Below are 22,615 nucleotides of genomic sequence, written 5' to 3' on the forward strand. Positions count from 1 at the left end.
TCTTTCCTTTAGTAGATCCCTTACCTCTCTCGCTGACATTTTCTTTCTTCTAACACAGAGATAGTTTTTATGACAACATTCTGAAGATGCTGTAATAGTCCTCTAACATCTATTAAAAGGAAGAGGTGACAGAAGTCATTTATTTGTGAATTGAGCTAGACTTGGTAAATTCCTATTCGCCAGGATGGTTGACCTGTTTTAAAAGTATGTAAATCATTCTGAAGAGCTTGTTTTGTTTTTCTAGATGCAATCTTCCTCCTTTGTCAAGTGAATACACTAAGGATGTTGGATCCAAAAGTCATTTAGTGACAGCTAACCCCAGCATAATTCGACAAAGGTAAGAATTTATGACTTCTGCTTGTGAGGAATTAGAAAGAAGGCCTTCAGGGTATTTAACATCTTAAAAACAGTGAACATAAATCAGTTTGGGAAACAAAGACAAAAACCATCTGGACAGGCAGGAAGGATGAAGGACGGAATTGTAAATAAACTAGGCAGGATTAAGGGAATCCAAACACTGTTTCATGCTTCCTCTGGGTTTCTGTTTTTTGCCTTTAGAGATGGTAAAAAATAACATGCGAATCCACCGTTTTTGCTCCAAGAAGTAATAGTATGTCATGTTTACTCATTACTACTACTTTCCAACTTGTTTGCTTCAGTCCCAACTCATTGATTGGCATTGATTGGTGAACTGAAATCAGATCAGTTTTATTAAATACAAAGAAATGACCACTTTGAGGCATCTGCATGCATGAAAACAGCAATATTGCGGGAGTGTATAGGAATGTGTGATTATATGATATTACAATATAGTACATCATATGATATCCAGTCAGATTTGGGGGAAGAGATGGGAAATTCCTGCTCCAGTATCAATTCCAGAAATCTTGGCAGCTGCTGTGGGAGCTTTTGAGGGTCAGTCTCTATCTGATGAAGCCCAGTGGTGAGCTGTGAGCTGTTTTTCCAAGGACTGCTCACATGGAGAAACTTGATCTCTGTGAAAAGAAGACTTGAGCATCACCTTTATGCTGTCTCATGTACACCAGCAATTAAGGGTAAAATATCCAGACAGTCTGGGTGCAGGCACTTGTCACCTAAGGAAGTCTTATCCGAGTGGATAGCACTTGTGTGTCACTTGTTAAACAATGCTGTGCTCCTTGTTTCGGTTCTGAAGTAAGTATTCTCATAAAATAGATGTTCAGAAACACAACCAAACAACTTTCAATTTGACAGATACCATGAAATTACACTTCCAAAATGTACCATTTACTTCCTCTTTGATAATGCATCAGACTGCATGTTTTTCAGTATTGAAAACATTATGTGCTATTCATCTTTTAAATTTTTGTTGGTTTGTTGAGTTTAAAATGATACATTATTTTTTACTTAATATGCATTGTTTTCTGAATACAAGAAAGCTGAGTGGGTGTTGACTCTGTATTTTTTATTCTGTAAATTACCTGTATTTTTTGCTAATTTTGTGCTTTTTTTCTTTTTAAAAACTATTTTCCTGTTGATTTATAGGAACATTTTATATTATGTATGTAGCAAATATTAATGTTTTCTTCTAACCTGACACATATCGTTTAACTTATGTTCTGTCAGAATTCAACATTTCTATACAGTGAAATTTATTAGTCTTTTCCTTTAAAAAATTTTTCTGTAGACAGTCTTCCTTACCACATCCGCTTTGGAAATGATGTGTTAAATAAGGCTTTTAAGGGTTTCACTGGTGGCTCAGCTAGTAAAGAATCTGCCTGCAATGCAGGTGACCCCGGTTTGATTATCCTAGTATTTTTTAACTTATTAATTATTGCTAATATTTTAGTGCATTTATAGTTTCATTTTTTTATTAAGAAATTTAATCCATTTGAATATCTTTATTTTTATAACAATGATCTTAATTTTCTCCACAAAAATATATGATCAATATAAGAAATTAAAAGAGAAAAATAAGAAAAAGATGGTAACAAAAAATTTACCCCAAACCTCACCATTTGTAGATAACTATAATTAACATGAGGTGAACTTTTTTCAGATATTTCTTATATTCTTCAGAACTTTGAGTGTACTGTTTCATTATCTTCTGGTACTCAAAGTTGCCAGTCAGAAACCTAATAGAAATGTATTCATTTTTTGTTTGAGGGAAATCTTTCTTTACCTCCTCCACTAAAGTTTTTATACATTTCTTTTTATCATTGAAATTCAGAAAGTTTACCAAGACATATTTTATCTTAGAGTGGGTCTGTTTTCATTAATGTTGCTTGGCACATTAATGGAGTTCCTTTGAGCTGGAAGACGTGGGATGTAGTGGTTGGGATGTAGCGGTTAGGAGTCTGTCCACTAAAGCTTGATGACTCAGGTTCCACTTCCCTCTCACCCACTCACAGCTCTGTGAGCCTGACTGAGTTACTTAACACTTTCTCCTTCAGTTTTCTCATCTATAAAGCAAGGATAATAATTCTTACATAATAGATATAGTGACTTAAACTATGTATATATGTATATGGTAAATATGTGAGTATATCTGTATCAATATATTATAATTATATATGCTTATTTATGCCTGCTATATGTAAGCAATATATCAATGCTAGTTACCATTAGCATTGTTTTTCATGTTTGCGAGCATTCTTTCAGATGCCTGATAGTTTCTTCATCTCCATTATGTTTGCTCTTTCTAGTCCTCCTATTAGGTGGATATTAGAACTTCCAGGCATATTACCATTATTTGTAACTCTTTCCTTGTACTGTGTCGCTTTGTGTGTGCATACGTGTGTGTGTGTGTGTGTGTGTGTGTGTGTGTGTGTTATGTCCCAAGTATTTCAGTTGGGTTCATTCTACTCTGTAGTCTACCACTTCCATTTTTTAATTATGTTTGTTTCCCATTAGCCAAATTATTTTTCCATAGCATTTTTTCTGGCTATAATGTCCTCTTAGGCATCATCAAGACAGGTTTTGTGTTTTTGTTCTTTCTATATGCAGATTATTCCTCCTATGTTTTTGGACTTAATGCTACATGGGTGATTTGACATTTTCTAAAATTTGTACTTTAATTTTCTGTTCATTTTTATATGGGAAGGCTTTTTGCTGTTGGTGTATATAGATGTATTATTTTCATAATAAATAGTTGGTTTTAAAAATGTCACTGAAAACCAAAAGTGCCAGTCAAATTTATGAGTTAGTAACTTAACTGAATGACCCAAAATTAGTGCTCTGTATTATTTTTAGTGTGATTTGTTTGTTGACATAGCTAATACTGCATAGCAAAGAATTAGTAAGAGTAAGAAAATGAAACATTTCTCTTTTATAGTTTAGTTACTGACCCTCACTCAGTCTTGGTTTTTTGTGGTAATTTTATTTTTGAGGGGAATGGGAGGTCTGATCAGGAAAATATTAGAAAATCACCAGTGATGATGGTGATGTCTCTTTAATTCAATTAAGTGGATTGAGGTTCTGGGAAAATTGAGAGGGATTCATATCAGATACAAGAGAATGAGCAAAAGATCATGAGAATACTTGCAGAATTACTTTTCTTTGCTTATTTAAATTTTTAAAAATAATTTCAGATTCACAAGAAGTTGTAAAACAAACAAACAAAAAATATGTAGGTAAGTCCTTTGTACTCTTCAACCAGTTTACCCCAGTGGTAGTGTCTTGTATAACCGCAGTATAATACTTTAACTCCCATTTTGAGTAGGAAATAAAATCACTTTTAAGAACAAATAAATGTTCTTATGAAGGAGAATGAAACATTCAGTACATTACATTGAAGGATAAAAGATTCTATTTTTCTACCTGAATATGTGGAATTGGTGATAAGATTTTTAAAAGCATGTGAAAAAGAGTATTTATCTAGAACAAGACTTAGAGCAAGATGAGAGATTGAGATGGTGATTTTGAGAAATGTTTTAACTACAGCAGGAGAAAGCAAACTATTTCTTTGCTTTAAGCACAATAATTAAGTGTTTAAAAGGAAAAAATTTAATATAAAAAATTAATACCAGGCAAGCAAGAGTCGTTATGATTTATTTCAGGTCAACATTTAGTCAGTGTTTTGGCATGCCAGGTTCTGTGTTCTTTATGTGCTTTGCCTCATTTAATCCTCAGAATAATCCTAATAAGGAAGTATTTTAATGTGTGCTTTTACAGAAAACAAGATGTAAACTTTGTCATCTGCTCATGTGCACAGCTGCTGCTCATCAGTCTGGGACCTCACCCAGACTTGTCTCAATCCAAAGTCACTCTTAACCAGAGACCATTGCACACCTGATCTTTCCAGATGGGCCATATATTGCACAAGGAGACAACTGAGTTTTCACAAGTGATGTCATTTTGGAAAAGGGAGTGAAAGTTTTTCACTTAACAAAATGTATTCAATGTTGCAAGGTTTTTGAAGACAAAATCAAAATGCACACAGCAGTTCCATTTTGTGAAATAAGGAAAAACATACCACTTACAATAATATTAGAGAACTTTATATACTTAACAACTAGCCAATAGGCATTCCTTGATGGTCCAGTGGCTGGGAGTTGGCACTTTCACTGTCGGTGCCCGAGTTCAATCCCTTCTCAGGGAACTAAGATCCTATATGCCGCAACTAAGAGTTTGCATGCTGCAACTAAAGATCCTGCATGCCACAACCAAGAGGGAAGATCCCCTGTGACCCAGCTAAGACTCAGCACAGCCAAATAAATAAATACATATTTTTTAGGAATAGAAATTTTCACTCAGTAAGAAGGAGTTCTGCTATAGCCTTTGTCAGGATATCTTGTTTAGCATACATTCTCATTTTTAAAAAACATCTTTATTGAGGCACAGTTGATATACCCCCCAAACTGCATATGTTTATTGTGTACAATTTGATGAGTCTAGCATATGCAAACACCCGTGATACTATCACCATCATTAAGGTAATAAACATAGACATCACCTCTTAAAAAAAATTTTTTTTTTGAGTGTGGTGTAAAAATAAGAATACTTAATGTGAAATCTGTTCTGTTAACAAATTGTTGTTCAATGGGTAGAAAGTGAACTCCTTTTGACAGCACCCAGAATGCAAGGATTAGTTAAGGTGTCTGGGACACAGATTAGAAAAGGCTCTGCAGTTGTAGTCACCCTCTGTATTGCACCTTCATAGCCTAGAAGTGAGGGTATTCTAATGTGGCAGCGGAGTCTGTTGGATTTTTAGACCCATTGCTGTCATTGTCTTCTTTCCTTTGCTGGGTCTTGCAGGTAGAGGCAGTAAGGATCTCTTCATGAATTTACTCTTCATTAACATATACCGGCTCTAACCCGTTGGTCTGCAAACATTTTCGTTCCAATACTCTTTAAAAGAACTAAGGGAGGTTCTAGAGGGAGGGTGCATTACATATATCTATGGTTGATTCATGTTGATATATAGCAGAAACAGCATTAATACAGCATTAATATTGTAAAGCTATTATCCTCCAACTAAAAATAAATAAGTTTTTAAAAATATAATTTTTAAAATCCAACATTATTTCCTTCATGTTTTAAAAGTTACCTAATATTTTCGGCATAAAGTTAACTGGTTGCTAAGTATGTACTTTTTTTTTTTTCATTGGAATCTTTATTTTTTTTTATGTTATGAAAAGGATTTAATTTGAATGAAATGGGAAAGCTATATTTTCTTTTCTTTTTTTTTACATTTTTTTAAATTTTAAAATCTTTAATTCTTACATGTACTTTTAGTGCATGCTGCATTGTGCATATTTAAATATATGCTTACAAAATCTCAGAAGTGTGGATTTAACTTTTTGTTTGCTACATGTCCTCAAAGCAAAGCCAAAGCTCTTTGTCAAATTGATTCATTAAGTTGAGTTGGCTTTCTGTCAGAAAAAAAACTGACTGCCTTCTATTCAGTTAAGTGTTAACATATAACACTTATATGGTTATATGTTAACCTTGTATGGTTGTGTATAACCTTATATGCTTACAAGGTTAGCATATAACCTCACTTCTGAATTCTAATTATTCAACATATAAATAAGGTATAGAAATTGCCAAGGATTGTCCCCCAGATAAAATAAGGCTCAGCCTCTTTCTATTTCTTATAAAGATCTTTTTGCCTTTTCTCAGAGGACACTCTTTCAGAAGCTATGTACCTTACAAATATTTCTTTCCTAGGTGACCAGCTGGTGTTTGCACTCTGGGGCAATGCATCATTATAATATTTGGGATAATAGGAGGTATGTCTCTCTTTTGTGAAGTGGAAAAGGGAAAATTATGAAAGTGGAGTTTGGAAAATAGTTGTTTAGACCCATCAGATTAGTCTTGAGTAAATGTTTTCAAAAAACATGTATGTAGAGGTTGAGGATTTGAAAATTCATGGGGGCAAGGGGGTGTTAATATGGGAGCTTCACAGGAACAGAGTTGCTGAGGTGCTTATTCAACAAATAGAGTTTGAAATCTACTCTGGGACAGAATATACAGAGTTGAAGAAGATGGACAGCTTATACCCTGAAGTTACTCCCAATTAAGAGATATTCTGTGGTCTAAGTGTCCATAACGGGTGTAAGGGGATCTCTGAACACCTTTTGAAGTTTATTTTAAAAATTTATATGTATGTATTATATATTATTTATCAGATTTTTCAAGGTTTCCATTACTCTTAATCGGTTTAAAATTCACTGGCCTAAACTAAGTCATTCTATCCTAACATGATATAAAAAGGAGAGATTATAGTTCTCAAAGCTTGTTTCTCAGTTTCTGAATAGAATTGAAAACTCAGCCATGTTGCCCATAACAGAAGGTCAATACATATTTGGGCCAGTGATGGTTAAACAAATAAAAACTGGAACTTCATTGATTGCTTTATTATGATATTAAGAATTCACTTTCGAACTTTGAGACTTCAACTTGGGAAGTTATTGTTTGCAGCGACAAAAAAGAGCAGCGATTTTCTGTGTGTGTGTTTCCATGTAGGCATATTAGAGACAGTAGTATCAGGGTGAACAGCTTGGGGTCAATAATTGTTTATCTTTGCTTTTGAGATCTCAGCAAATATATATGGGCTTCCCTGGTGGCTCAATGGTAAAAAAAAAAAAATGGTAAAAAAATCTCCTGCCTGCCAATGCAGGAGATGCAGGTTTGATCCCTGGGCCAGGAAGATCCCTTGGAGAAGAGAATGACAACCCACTCCAGTATTCTTGCCTGGAGAATCCCATGGACAGAGGAGTCTGGAGGGCTACAGTCCATGGGATCCAGTGGTTATCACCTGTAATTTTACTCAGAGCAGTTGGGATTATGGAGATATTATCTGGGAGAACAATTATTTGTTTTATTGATGTACTTTTAAAAAATAATTTGAGCTTTGAGGAAAATGACTTGGGTCCAAAAAAGGTTATAGCAACTTCTGTTTAATATTTTATATGACTCATGCCCCAGACTGTGTTCCTAAAACGTCCTCATCTCTTCTGCCAGCTCACTTCTTTTTCTTTTTCTCTCCAAACTTAGAACAGCTTATCAGTTTGCACCAAGTTTTGGCAGTCACTGATAGCCATTCTGTCTTAACATCTGCCATGATGTAAGGGAATTTAAAAGACAGATGCTAGAACTGGAATAGAGAGAACAAACAGAAGACAGAGAAGAAATCCCTTCAAAAGGGTGTAGATCTGTATGGAGTTTCAAACAGATATAGCTCTTAAGAAAACATTAAAAATTAGCAACATTGAGAGTCCTCAGAGATTAAAAAAATAAATAAAAATTGTGGATAAACATGCCTGAGAACTTACTGAAATTTTCAGATGCAGTATATTACTAAGTATGAAATTCTTATAGAAAAAAAAAAAAACGTGAATCAAAAGTCAACAGTAAAACATGAAAATTACATAGAGAGCTTTAAAAAAACCAAATAAGAATTTTAGAAGTGAAAATACAATTGTAGAGATGAACAGACATCAGATTAGACATACCTGAAGAGAGTATCAGTGAACTGGGAGATAGAGCAGTTAATTTGCTAGATAGGAGATATGCTAGAAAATATGCTAGGTTTGCTAGAAAATATGAAGATAAGACAAAGAAACTTGGATGATGGAATAGAAGTTGCTCAGTCATGTCCGACTCTTTGGGACCCCATGGACTGCAGCCTGACAGGCTCCTCCATCCCTGGGATTTTCCAGGCAAGCTTACTGTAGTGGATTGCCATTTCCTTTTCCAGGGTATCTTCCTGACCCAGGGATTGAACCCCGGTCTCCTGCATTGTAGGCAGACTCTACCGTCTAAGCCGCCAGGGAGGATGGAATGAGAAGGACTAAAATCCACTCTTTGTTTAAATGGAATTGTGGAATTATAAAATAGAGATGCAATGCAAGAGACCAGAATTCAATCCCTGGGTCAGGAAGATCCCCTGAAGAAGCGAGTGACTATCCATTCCAGTATTCTTGTGTGGAAAATTCCACGGACAGAAGAGTCTGGCTGTCTACAGTCATGGGGTCTCAAAGAGTTGGACATGACTAAGCAACTAACACTTTCACTACTTTCGATGGCTGAGACATCCTCAGAATTAAAGAATAATATACTCCGTAAAAAGCAAGGTATCAAACATGAGTGAAATTAAAAATAAAAATGCAATTCAGTAAAATTGAACTAAAGATAATAAGAAGCTTTTAAAAACAGCTAGAGGAAAAAGGACATTATCTGCAAAAGAATGATCATTAGACTGAAAACAGACTTCTTCCAACAGTCAGTGGAAGTCAGAAGACAGTGGGACAAGATCTTCCAAGTGCTGAGAGAAGGACGCTATCAACATAGAAGTGTGTACAGATTATGTTTCAAATAATATAAAACATTTTCTAGAAAAACAGTAAAATTAGTTATCATCAGCAGACCTTCACTGAAAGAAATTCTAAAGATTGTATCTCAGGAAGAAGGAATGTTACTTCAAAAGGAAAATTTGAGATGCAAAGAAGTTGGTAAACATATAAACAGATCTAAACAAACCTCACCTGCATGAAGTAATAATTATGTGTTATCATTACATATGATATGTAGAAGCCACTGACATGGAGAGCCTACTTTAAGGGATGTGAGCATCCATGGACTGGGTCCTGGAACCAAGTCCTCGCATATACCAAGGGATGACTATCCTGGAAAATAGCATCACTTAAATTGAGAAGGAGAGACTGAAGTTTTTTAAAGCTCTTGTTTCAGTTTTTGTTGTTCAATAGCAAGTCATTCTCCATGGCTTAAACAACAGTGGTTTTATTGTCTTTCACAGTTTCTGTGGGTCAGGAATTCAGGAAGGACCAGGCTCGGGAGATCTGATGCATCAAATCAACTTCAGTGGGTGGCTGGAGTTGAAATGGAGAAGAATTGGAGCAGCTGGGGTAGGCTGGGCATCTCTCTTTCTCCTTATGGTCTCAGGAACCTCTCTGTGGTCACTCACAGCATGCTAGCTCAGGACAGCTGGACTGTTTGTATGGTAGTTGGCTTCCACCAAAGCTGGTATCCAGAGAGAATATGGCAGGCAGAAGTCATGGCGTTCTTATGACCTCACACTGGAATGACATACAGGTCAGTTCCATCACACTTTTGTAGGTTGAGGCAACCACAAAGACCCACCCAGGGTTAAGGGGAGAGAGTCCTGGCACAGATCCTCCTGATATTAGGAGAAGTGTCAAAGTCACATTGTTAAAACAATATAACTTCCTTCGTCGTCCCGTGGTTAGGGGTCTGTCTGCCAAAGCAGGGCATGCTCAGGTCTGGTAGGATCCCACATTCTGCATGGAGCAACTCAGACCTTGTGCTGCACCTACTGAGCCTGTCCTCTAGAGCCTATGCTCCTGAACAAGAGAAACCGCTGCGACGAGAAACTCACGCACTGCAGCTAGAGAAAGCCCATGTGTGGCAACAAAGACCCAGTGCAGCACCCCCCCCCCCAAAAAAAAAGAATATGTATGCTGCTGTGCTTAGCCACTCAGTCATGTCTGACCCTCTGTGACCCCATGACTGTAGCCTTCCAGGCTCCTCTGTCCATGGGGATTCTCTAGACAAGAATACTAAAGTGGGTTGCCATGGCCTCCTCCTGGGGATGTTCCCAACTCAAGGATCGAACCCAGGTATCCTGCATTGCAGGCAGATTCTTTACCAGCTGAGCCACAAGGGGATCCTGTGTATGCTAGGTTATCTTTGGACAACATAATCTGCTACTGTCTGCCTTACGTCACAACAGTTCATATCCCTCGACCATTCAGAGTAAACTTAATTCCTCCACGAAGACTACCAAGACTGACTTCATCACAGCATCAATTTCAAGTCCCAGGATCTCCAAAGAGTTGAAAAAAGGAGCAGCAACAATAACAGAAACCCAAAAGAGAATAACTTGAAAACAAAAGTACAATAAGGGGATGCAACAAGCTAAAATCGATTCTCTAAAAAGTTGACAAAAATTACTTAAAAGAGACATTTTATCACTTTTCTATAAATCTATCCTAAAAACAAAGAGAAAAATCTCTAGTGTGTGCAAGCACGCATATCATGTTGTAAGTAATTTGAAAACAGTTGCACTCTTTAGCTATCCAAAAATATAGCAGTGGTTTTGTAACTTGTGTCCATGTTGATGGAGTATTATGCAGTGATGTTATGGAATAATGTTCATGAATAATTTTAGCAAATGGTGAAATGCTTATTTAAGTGAAAAGTAAATATATAATTGCATGGGCTTCAATTATATAAAATTACATGCCTAAGGAGATAAATCAGCATTTTGTAATAGGAAAAAATCATTAAAAAGCAAGCCTAGTTATTTTACATTATCTCCTACTATTAACTCATTTTGATGATATAGAAGCTCCTCCAACAATAGAGGAGCAAGCAATAGAATGAAGCCCCAATTGTGTGTGTGTGTGTGTGTGTGTGTGTGTGTGTGTGTTTGTGTGTGTTCCTGCTTTTCCAGATCTAAGTGGGGTTGGCTTGATCCCCAAATCTTATATACCAAATTCAGAAAGTTACAACATTCTGTGCATCATTTTGGGAACATTGTACCAGGAGCAGTAGAAGTGAGCTCCTGACATGGAGCAGTTATCACATTAATGTCCATTTGTTCCTTCCCTTTCTCTTTCCCTCTTGTTATTGTTGTTCAGTCACTAAGTCGTGTCCAACTTTTCGTAACCCCATGGACTGCAGTATTCTTTCCATCTATGAAGTTCTGATCCTCAGAATTAAGTAGCTGGTCAGATCAAATGTAACTGTAAAAAGAATAATTAGTACTTAATTAGTAAATAAATATTGAAATAGCCTGAATTCTCATGATACTTTCATGCAGGTCCATTGAGAGTATGTTACACTCCAGTGAGAAAGCTTAAGGGGTTGACCTAGCAGGGTTACTAAGTTTATATTTACTTGCAACACATTGAATTATAAGAACATGCCTCTGTAAGTTTTTATTACTAAATTGCTTTAATTTGTTTAGTAGAACTTTAAGAAAATAAGAGATCTATTCTTTGATTGACCCTATAAATTGTGATATGCATTTTAACTTAAATGATATCTGGATATGCTCTCATATCCAGATCTCTATGTGACTCACACCTGCACACACAACCACAGCCCATGAGGACAGGCATCTTAAGGATCAGAGTAATGATGTAAATTATTGACGCAGGAAGAATGTACACTTGTGAGAGAGAGAACATGTTTGATAAACATGATCCCTGGTGGCTCAGACGGTAAAGAATCCGCCTGCAATGCAGGAGACACAGTCCCTGGGTTGGGAAGATCCTCTGAAGAAGGGAATGGCAACCCACTCCAGGATTCTTGCCTGAAGAATTCCATGGACAGAGGAGCCTGGTGGGGCTATAGTCCATGGGGTCGCAGAGAGTTGGATACAACTGAGCTACTAAAGTGCACACACACACATGCACAGACTGCAAGTACTAATAAAGAGAAGGGCAAAAAGAAGGGACTACGCACAAGATAAAATAATTGATCAGAGGAGTCCAATTTTATATGATACCATCAGTGAAACTGAGCTGCCTTTTACAGTCTCTGGTGACCAGTTAGAAGCTGAGGCAGAGCTGACACTCCCTAAGTAGGGTTTGTGCATTGTGGGTCCTGCACATGTTAAGATTGGTTGACATTTAAAATATAACCAAAATGTTGGAATATCTGTTGTGTATAAAGGAAGGCATGGAAACAGCAATGAGTTGCCAATTTGATTTATAAACAAGTTATTTCAGAGAAATGCTGAAAGCAACTCTATATTTTCTTGTAAGGCAGCAAAATAAAGCAAAGGAAGAAAATACCCATGAGTAGATGCAGCTGTATTATAAATAGTTACCAAGATGGGTGCAAAATGATTGTCTCCGTATCAAATGTCAAACAGTGCAAAGTGAAAATAGGAAAAATTGCTGGTTCCTCTCTGTGTTGCCTGTGTATGGTCAGTTGTTTCCCACTCTTTGCGACCCTATGGACTGTAGCCACCAGGCTCCCCAGTTTCTTAGAATGGATGAGAGAAATGTCTAAATGAGGAAGAGGCTAGTGGCAACTTCTGCAGTGATCCAGTGGTTAAGACTCCACGCTGCCAATGCAGCGGGTACAGGTTTGATCCCTGATCAGGGAGCTAAGATCCCACCTGCTGTGTGCCTAAAAGATTAAAAAAAAAAAAAAAAAAAAAAAGAGGCTAATGCAGGGCTATCTGTAGCACTGGTGTAAAATCACTGAGTTATAGTTTCATTGCAGTATTCTTTGTTTCGTGTATTATTGTTAAATAATATAATAACATCTCAGATCTGATGAAATATGATTTCTTTTATATAAATAATACCTGCTAATTACTGAGAAATAAAAATGATTAGTAGAAGGAAAGACTGAATGGAGGAAGAGTGACCCATACCAGAAAGAAACATTAACCATTGCATAACGATTAGGTATATAGGACTGACCCATGGAGAGGCTGGTAAGACAAGTATTAGCATTATCCTGATTTTTCAATGACAGGCAAGTGAAGAGATTGGCTTCAATCAAGTACTGTGTCGAATTGGCTTGAACCTAGGACTTTGGACTCCTTTCTTTTCCTGGAGAGTAGTTGGAGAACTGTCACCTAGGGGTTTATAGTTGCTATCACAGCTTATATTTAATTGTTATCTCTGGGAGAGGAGGGAAGAGAAAACTCTAAGAGGCCAGGAAGGAGTTTACTATTTAAAAGGGAAAGTGAGAATTTTTGATTAGGAAACAATTGGGTGAAACTCCTGAGGAGATTAAAAAGAAAGTGATTTATGCATTTGTAATACTACATACTGCAGCCGAGAAATTAAAAGATGCTTTCTCCTTGGAAGAAAAGCTATGACAAACCTCGAGTGAGTGAGTGAAGTCGCTCAGTCGTGTCCGACTCTTTGTGACCCCATGGATTGTAGCCTATCAGGTTTATCCGTCCATGGGATTTTTCAGGCAAGTGGGTTGCCTGGAAGTGGGTTGCCATTTCCTTCTCCAGGGGATCTTCAGGCAAGGGGGTTGCCTGGAAGTGGGTTGCCATTTCCTTCTCCAGGGGATCTTCCCAACCCAGGTATAGAACCTAGATAACATATTAAAAAGTAGAGACATCATTTTGCTGACAAAGGTCCATCTACTCAAAGCTATGGTTTTTCCGGTAGTCATGTATAGATGTGGGAGTTGGATCATAAAGAAAGTTGAGTGCCGAAGAATTGATGCTTTTGAACTGTGGTGTTGGAGAAGACTCTTGAGAGTCCCGTGGACTCCAAAGAGATCAAACCAGTCAGTCTTAAAGGAGATCAACCGTGAATATCCATTGGAATGACTAACACTGAAGCTGAAGCTCTGATACTTTGACCACCTGATGGGAAGAGTTGACCTATTGGACAAGACCCTTGATGCTGTGACAGATTGAGGGCAGGGGGAGAAGGAGGCAACAGAGGATGAGATGGTTGGATGGCATCATCGACTCAATGGACATGAATTTGGGCAAACCCTGAGAGATATGAAGGACAGGGAAGCCTGGCATGTTGCAGTCTATGGGGTTGCAAAGAGTTGGACATGAATGAGTAGCTGAACAACAGCAAAAATACTGTAGTAGCAAGATTCTGACAGCAGCAGGAAATACAGAAGAAAGAAAGAACACAATCTCAATAAATGTTAAAAGAATAGAAAAGAAAAACAGAAGAAACCACAGGATTACTACTGAGACATGAAGAGTCAGAAAGAAAAAGGCCCCGGCCACTGCAAGTTAATACAGAAAACTTTTGTATTAAGGCTGAATTTACCATCTCTCCTATTTCAAGTTGTTTTGTTGGGGGCTGTTTCAAAGAGAAGCACCCCATCACTAAATATTTGCTTTTCTTCTTTGTAGCTTTAAACTCACCCCTAAGCATTTCCCAGGCTTCACCTGTGGCTCAGCAGTAAAAGAATCGGCCTGCGAATGTAGGAGACTTGGGTTCCATCCCTGGGTTGGGAAGATCCCCTGGAGAAGGAAATGGCAACCCACTCCAGTATTCCTTGCCTGGGAAATCCCATGGACAGAGGAGCCTGGTGGGCTACAGTCCATGGAGTCGCAAAAGAGTTAGACGTAACTTAGCAACTAAACAGCAGCAAGAATCTCCCACCTGCACAAAAGGAAATTGATTACTCCTTTTCAGGATAAAGTGTGATTACCCCTCACTGTGTTCTCTTCTTCCATTATGATTCACCTTTTTACAATCAATTCTCACAGCCAGATTATCTTGTGATATTTTAACTGAGATCTTCTTTGAAGTGAAGTGAAGTGAAGTGAAGTCACTCAGTCGTGTCCAACTCTTTGCGACCCCATGGACTGTAGCCTACCAGGCTGCTCCCTCCATGGGATTCTCCAGGCAAGAGTACTGGAGTGGGTTGCCATTCCCTTCTCCAGGGGATCTTCCCGATCCAGGGATCAAACCCAGGTCTCCTGCATTCCAGGCAGATGCTTTAACCTCTGAGCCACAATTGCTTTCCTTCAGATGAGGCCCTTGTCATCAACTTCTAGTTCAACGTGCACTGTTGTGGGCATACTCTTCCATGGGCTACCTCCTCTTCCAGACCACTCCTGCCATTTCTCCACTGGAGCTGACTTCTGCTCTTCTTTGTGACCACTCAGGCTTGTGAGCCACACTCTCTGCTTAGTGTCCTTTTTTCTCATATGGGAGTAGTTTCTCTTTCTTACTGCTTGCACCTTCCATTAGCGGTATTCATCAGTCCAAAGAAACCAGCTTTCCTATGTGCCACTAAGAACTGGTAGGCAGTTCCACAGCATTTTTCAAGTCCATTCACTCTTCCACTTCTAGATGAATATACGCTGTCTTCTCTCTCAGACTTCCAGCATCTCCTGCTCATCCCACTTCTTCAAGGTGATAACCTTGCTTTCTACTTTCCAGAGAAAATAAAAGAGATGAGAAGGAAACCTCCTGCTCCCCCTCCACAATCCCAGTCCTTCTTGCCTGGAGTTAATCCACCTCTGATTCCTTCTCTTTTTTTAAAGTACCTGTTTATGGTACAGCTTCCCAAATCCTAACCATTTGTTTAAGTCAGCAGTCCCCAACCATTTTGGCACCAGGGACCAGTTTCATGGAAGACAATTTTTCCATGGACCAAGGATGGCTGGTAGCTTCAGGATAATTCAAGCTCATTTCATTTATTATGCTGCCATTGGTCTGACAGGAGACAGGAGGCAGAGCTCAGGCAGTAAGTAGTGCGAACGGTGGGGAGTGGCTGTAAATACTAATGAAGCTTTGCTCACTTGCCCACCTCTTACCTCCTGCTGTGTAGCCCAGTTCCTAACAGGCCTCAGGTTGGGGACCCCTGGTTTAAATGACATTTAGCTGTATCAGCAATTTCAGCTTTTTTAAAGAATGAGTCCTGGAATCTTTTCACGTGTTCCAATGTGTGTGTGCTGCGTGCTTCATGTCCAACTCTTTTGCAACCCCATGGACTGAAGCCCCCCACGCCCCTCAGTCCATGGAATTTTCCAGGTAAGAACACTGGAGTGGGTTACCATGCCCTTCTCCAGGGGATCTTCCCAACCTAGGGATGGAACCCACGTCTCTTGTGTCTCCTACATTGGCAGGTGGATTCTTTACCACTGCACCCCTTGGCAAGCGTCATTCTAATCTACTAGATGCAAGTTGGTAGTCTAGAATCTTCCCGTGTGTGTCTGTATGTGTGTGTGTGTGTCTCTGTGTGTGTGTAATCTTCCTTTACTATCATCCTAAAGATTCCCTTCACCTTTTGTATATTGATCGCTGAGTTCCTGTAATCTGTATCATCTTGCTTGGATTATCTCTTCAGTTTGCTGGTGCGTAGTCTCCAATAGCTTAACAAGAATTAAGTACAAGGGAATTAAAGGTTTTGAGACCCTGTATGTCTGAAATTATCTTTATTCTACTCTCACACTTGATTGACATTATTGTTAGAATTTTACTTCTTGTTTGGAAGTCCTTTTAGCATTTAGAAGGCATTTCTCCAGTATTTTCTAGATTCCAGAGTTGCTTTGAGAAAAGTGATGTCATTCTGATTCCTTACTTTTGTATATGACCCGGAGTTCTGTTTTGCCTTGCATTCCAAGCTGGTCTGATCTTTAACTCCTCGTCTTCCTGCACCCCCAGTATTTTGAAATTTCACAATGATGGGCCTTGTTATTATTGGCCTACTTTCATTTATCATGTTAGAACTCTGTGGACCTTTTTAATCTGAAAGCTCATGTCCTCCCAGTTTAGGACATTTTCTTGGCTTATTTCTTTAATTCCATGTTGTTACTTGTTAGTTCTCATCTTACTTTTCCTAGTAGTACCATGTGATACATTTGATCCTTCCTCTTAATGCGTCTTCAGTTAGCTTCCTGAAGCTTCCTTCACTTAGCTAGATTCACTTAGCTTCACACTCTTGATTTCATGCTGTTTCAAAAGCCGCTGCTTCTTGGTAGCTTTTTCTGGCTTATCTTCTAAATCTATAAACATTGGAGTGGCCCAGGAATCTATCCTCTAACATTTCTTTTTCACTATTTGTTCATTCTCTACAGGATTTCTCCCAGTTTCATGGCTTTAAATACTATATGCACTCTGATGACTCCTAAATTTGTACTGTAGCCAGGACCTAATTCTATAATCTCCAGGCTCATATACCCAACTCCCAGCTTGGCTAATCTATTTGGATATTGAATATGAATTTCAAACTTAAAATTATCTGTGTAGAACTCTTTTATTCTCCCTTTTATTCTGTCATCTTCTTCGTCAGAAAAAAACAAAGAAAAATTTTCAGTTGTTCAATTCAGAAGATTCCACTCGTTCAGCTCATAAACCTTTGAGTCTATCTTGGTTTGTCTCTTTCTTGCATACCTTGCATTTGATTAACTCCACTGCCAGTGCTGATGAACCTTCTCTTAAACACTGTAACCATTTTTCACCTTTTCCACAGCTACTACCTGGTCCAGGCCACCACGGTCTCTTTTCTGGTATATGCAACAGTCTTCCAACAAATTTTTACGCTTCCACTCTTACCACGTGTGCCATTCAGTAGGCTATTGTTTCTTAGCTACAGACACAATTTCCTATACAGTGTTTTGAGATGTTGGAACCAGGACTCTACAAATCATATTTTTCCTTTGCCAGCTGGTTCCCTATGAGACTTTCCAATAGGGGGCAATAGATAGAGACTGGAGGAAGAGGGCCTTTCTTCTTCCTATTGGCATCCTGTGGATTTCCTGTCTGCATCCTTGAGTTTCCTATCTCCTTATGATTCTTATAGCATCACCCTAGCAACTGTCCCTTTCCATAGCAGTAGCTGAATCCAGTTGACAGTTTTTCCAACACTTTTAAGCCAGTCACCACACAGATAAGAAATTCTTATTCTTGTCTTTTTGTAAACCCACAACAACTCAATCTAAGCAATAAAGCCTGTTGTATTAGCATAAAATGGAAGAGTTAGTCTTGGCCATCCCAAATTCTTTTGTTTCCTTATTCTCTTTTCAGGCACTTTCTTCCCACATGAACTGGGTTTTCTGCTTTAAATTTTTGCCTTAGCCTTAAAACAATTATTTTCTGTGATGTTCTTCAGCTGAAGGGTGGAAAAATGGCTAGTATTTGTTAATCTGATCAGTTGCTTGCCTCTTACCTGTCTGGGAGTGCAGGTGTTACTGACAGGGGTAGCGATGGTAGCCCTGATGGTATTTCATATCAGGATCTCCAACAGGACATGGGTCTTTGGAAAAACATATGCAGGATTATAATATAATTGTATATTTAAATATTTACATTTGGAAAATTTTAAAAACGTTTTTATTGTTTTCACAATTCAAATTAAATGAAATCATGTTCAGCAACATTTTCTTTTGGTTGTTTGGGATTTACAGATTTGTGATTCTTAGTGGAGGTCACAGCTGCCTTGGGAAGTACAGTGTAGGGACAGTGATCCAAGAAATCTTAATGTTTATTTATTTATTTTTGGCTACATTGGGTCTTTGTTTCTGTGCGAGGGCTCTCTCTAGTTTTGGCACATGGGCTTCTCATTGTGGTGGCTTCCCTTGTCATGGAGTGTGGGCTCTAGGGATCTGAGGCATGTGGAATTTTTCTGGACCAGGGATGGAACCAGTGTGCCCTGCATTGGGAGGTGGATTCTTTACCACAGCCCACCAGGGAAATCCATAATGTTTATTAAGGAGAAATTTGGTTTGAGAAACTCTGCTTTATATTGTCTCTTTCTCATATTTCAGCATCCTATCTCCCATTCCAGTGATGGGGAGTTCCTTCTTTACAAGAGCCCTGTCCCAGAGGCAGAACCCTTTGATTCAGATCTTTTCAACGCCCAGTCCCTACTCTTTTTTCCCTAAGACAGTAACAAGTCATTTGATGAATAGATCTTTATCGACATATTAATGACTGATAATGGGTTAGTGTTTTATTCTTCTCAGTGTCTTTATGGAACCACCTGGAGGAATCTAAGTGCTTTAGCAAATGAGAATAATTCTCTAACTCTGGAAATGGCAGACACCTCCACTATCTTAGGAGTGGGAGCTGGGGAGGTATTTTCTGTGAAGGATTGGAAAGGAGTCAACTTTAGGGCTGTTTATGTCACAACAGGTATACAGCTGGTTATTCCTAGAGCTGACCCTGCTGCCACAGATTAATGATGTTTTTTGGAGAACTAATGGAAAACAGACTCTGCTTTTTTTCTATGTCACAGAGCCTGTGGTCTGCTGCTGTCTTCTAAGACCAGAAGCTCCTGAAAGGTTGTCTTCTTCCTGGGTTACATCTCAGCTCATCACTGCAACAAATTATGTGAAACAAAAAGGCTGCCTTTTTCAAATCTTTGCTATATAATAACCTGTGCCAGATATCAATAAAAAGTCTAGAAGGCATAGGCTTCCTAACAAATTCTCATTAGATACTTGTTTTCTGATTAGAAACACTTGTGTTATTGTTCAGGAGCTTTCAGTTATTATTTGTTTGAACATTTTTCTCCTCCCTTGAGATGCTTTTCTTTCTTTTTAAATTGAAGTATAATTGATTTGGGCTTCCGAGGTGGCTCAGTGGTAAGGAATCCACCTGTCAATGCTGGAGATGTAGGTTCGATCCCTGGGTCAGGAAGATTTCCTGGAGAAGAAAATGGCAATCCATTCCAATATTCTTGCCTGGGAAATCCTATGGACAGAGGATTCTGGTGGGCTACAGTCCATGGCATCACAAGAATCGGACACACCTGAAAGATGATACCGTCACCACTACCACCATGGTGTAAGAATGGCCATGGTGGCCAATTTTAAGCTACAAGTGTGATGTCTGATTGGAATTGAGAAGTGCAAATGACTCACGTGCCTTTAGGAGCTAACTTCAGCTGGATCTGTTATTCACAATTTGAGAAAAAAAAATAGTTTAAACATTCTCTCTGAGCTCACATACCAAAATCCTTGGTATGTATTGTATACTCCTTATATTAGTTTTTGCGCTGCCGTAAGAAACTGGGTGGCTGAAACCAACAGTTGTGTTGTCTCGCAGCTCTAAAGGCTGGCAGTCTGAAATCCAGGTATCGACTTATAGATTGATCATTCCAGTCTCTGCCTTTGCCATCACATGGCCTTCTCCCTGTGTGCTTCTGCATGGCACGTGTCTTCTCGTCTTACAAGAATATCAGTCATTGGATTAGGGCCCATCCTAATCTGTTGTGACCTAATTTTGACATAACTGATTACATCATGAAGGCCCTATTTCCAAATAAGGTTGCATTCTGAGTTTCTGGGTGGACAAAGATTTTGGGAAGGACTCTATTCAACCCAATGTAAGGATTAATACATGAAATGTAAGAAAACAGGGACTTGCCTGGTGGTCCATTGGTTAAGAATCCACCTTTCAATGAGAGAGACTCAGGTTTGACCCCTGGTCGGGGATCTGGGCTCCCACGTGCCTCAGGGCAACTAAGCTCACGTGCCACAACTGGAGGAAGCCTGCACTCTGCAACCAGAGAAAGGAAAGATCCCTCATGCCACAGTGAAGCTCCTGCATGCTGCAACTAAGGGCGGATGCAGCCAAATGAATAAATAAATGAAATCTTAGAATAAGAATCAGTCTTTTTAGAAAAAGACACCAACCACACAAAAATAACATTAATGTTACTATTTATTTGTTCTGAAGATGGAATACTTTCTGCTGGTAGAAATCACAGGAGGATGATTATTTGACTCCAGAACTTTTAAATTTCTTCATTCCCAGAACATGAATAAAGTAGAAAATCCATCAATAATCTGAGGGAGAATTTACATCAGCTATGAAAAGAAAAAAGGGTAAAACTCTTCCATATTTAAAGATAGCGTGTAAATAGACACCAAAAATATTACAGCCTAGGAGATAATTGGATATAAAGGTGGAAGAGTCACAAAGAAGTGCAGAGGGCTCATGAGATGAATAAGTATTCACAGTATTGATAGTTAAATACAATTACATCAAAATAGCAAGCTATCTATTTTTAACCATCAGAACAGCGAAAATAAAGAGAAACAATGATGATGTTCATTCTCAGGGGAGAACAATGGGGGACTAAATTAGTGTAATCTTTTCTGTTAGAAAAAGACAAAAGAATTGACATGAATTAAGAAACTTAAAAATGCTCTTACCTTTTGAATTAGTAATAACACTTCTGAAAGTCAATCCTACAATGATAGTCTTGAAATCTGTATAACAAAACAAACAACAGCAACAAAAAAAAATAGAAGGGAAGGAATCAAAGAATTAAGCCTTTTTTTTGAATAATTAGAAACACTCTATTGTTGAAGATTTATTGTGGAAAATGTAATCCATTCTAGGTAGTCTAAGCATAAAGGGACTTTTAAAAATGGATTTTAAAATCACTGGGAGGCTGATGAGGCTTTGAGGAAACAGAGAACAACTCCCAAAGCTACACTGCAGAGCAAGTGTGATCAGTAGGGTGCAGAGCAGGAAGCCTGCCACAGTGAGAAACCGCACCAGCAGCTGCTAGCTCCAGACTCCAGCTTCTATAGTCAGAATCTGACTTGCAAATAAAGACAGTTGTTTCCAGATTTGTTCTGCACTCCCGAGACTGAAGTTGTTCATTTGGCTGAATTTCCATAGGAAATGACCGAGCAAAGACACCCAATTGGAGTTAGTTGAGTTTCCGCAGCCTCGGTAAGGTCCTTCTGGTCTTTCTTTCCCCACTTCTGTAGAATTTCCTGCAGCCAATACTTCTTTCTCCTCGCTTGCCTCAGCTATGATGTTCAGATCAGAAATGGCAATCGGAGAATATCTGTCTCTTAAAAAAAGTTAAACACTTGGAAAAAGAACCTAGAATCTTCAACTGAACAGTCACTGTGAAACTTGTTAGAGCTGGACCACAAAGCCGAGTGCCAAAGAATTGGTGCTTTTGAACTGTGGTGTTGGAGAAGACTCTTGAGAGTCCCTTGGACTGCAAGGAGATCAAACTAGTCAATTCTAAAGGAAATCATTCCTAGATATTCATTGGAAAGACTGACGCTGAAGCTGAAGCTCCAATATTTTGGCCACCTGATGCGAAGAACTAACTCACTGGAAAAGATCCTATTACTGAGAAAGATTGAAGGCAGGAGAAGAAGGGAACGACAGAGGATGAGATGGTTGGATGGCATCACCAACTCAATGGACATGAGTTTGAGCAAGCTCCAGGAGTTGGTGATGGACAGAGAAACCTTGCATACTGCAGTTTATGGGGTTGCAAAGAGTTGGACACGACTAAGTGACTGAACTGACTGAATATTACTCACTTTTCCTCACATTGACTTCTTATTTAATTAATATTCCTTTGGTATTTTGAATGAGTAATTTTTACCAACTATGACAAAGACATAAACTCTTTAGTGTCTTTTCTCTCTTCCTTAAATGTTGGAGATTTTCTTTTTGGAAAATTAGGGGTTTTCTCATGTACCTTGATTCCTGGAATAAAACTACTCAAGAAGAGCAAAAAGGTTTTTTGTTTTTTTTTTTCCTATGACTCCTTCTTGTGAGTCAACTTCTCTTGCTGAACATTTCTCTGGACCATGCTTTTCCAACTCACATATGACCTAACAAGACTTTTCTCAGAGATTCTAAGGAGCAGTTAACTGCTCCACCAAGTTGCAGGAAACCCTTACAGGATGATGCTAAATGGTATT

The 22,615-nt window shown here is 38.5% G+C and overlaps 1 protein-coding gene across 1 annotated transcript in view; it reads left to right on the top strand.

Moving 5' to 3' along the window:
* ST8SIA1 (ST8 alpha-N-acetyl-neuraminide alpha-2,8-sialyltransferase 1) overlaps positions 1 to 22,615 on the top strand; it is a 179,934-nt gene that overhangs the window by 120,227 nt on the left and 37,092 nt on the right. Inside the window, exon 4 of the mRNA XM_004006788.5 lies at positions 245 to 337. Coding sequence (XP_004006837.2) covers positions 245 to 337 — 93 coding nt within the window. The remainder of the gene's footprint in view (positions 1 to 244; positions 338 to 22,615) is intronic.

The sequence above is a fragment of the Ovis aries genome, chromosome 3 (assembly GCF_016772045.2).
Source record: "Ovis aries strain OAR_USU_Benz2616 breed Rambouillet chromosome 3, ARS-UI_Ramb_v3.0, whole genome shotgun sequence".
Classification (NCBI taxonomy): Eukaryota; Metazoa; Chordata; class Mammalia; order Artiodactyla; family Bovidae; genus Ovis; species Ovis aries.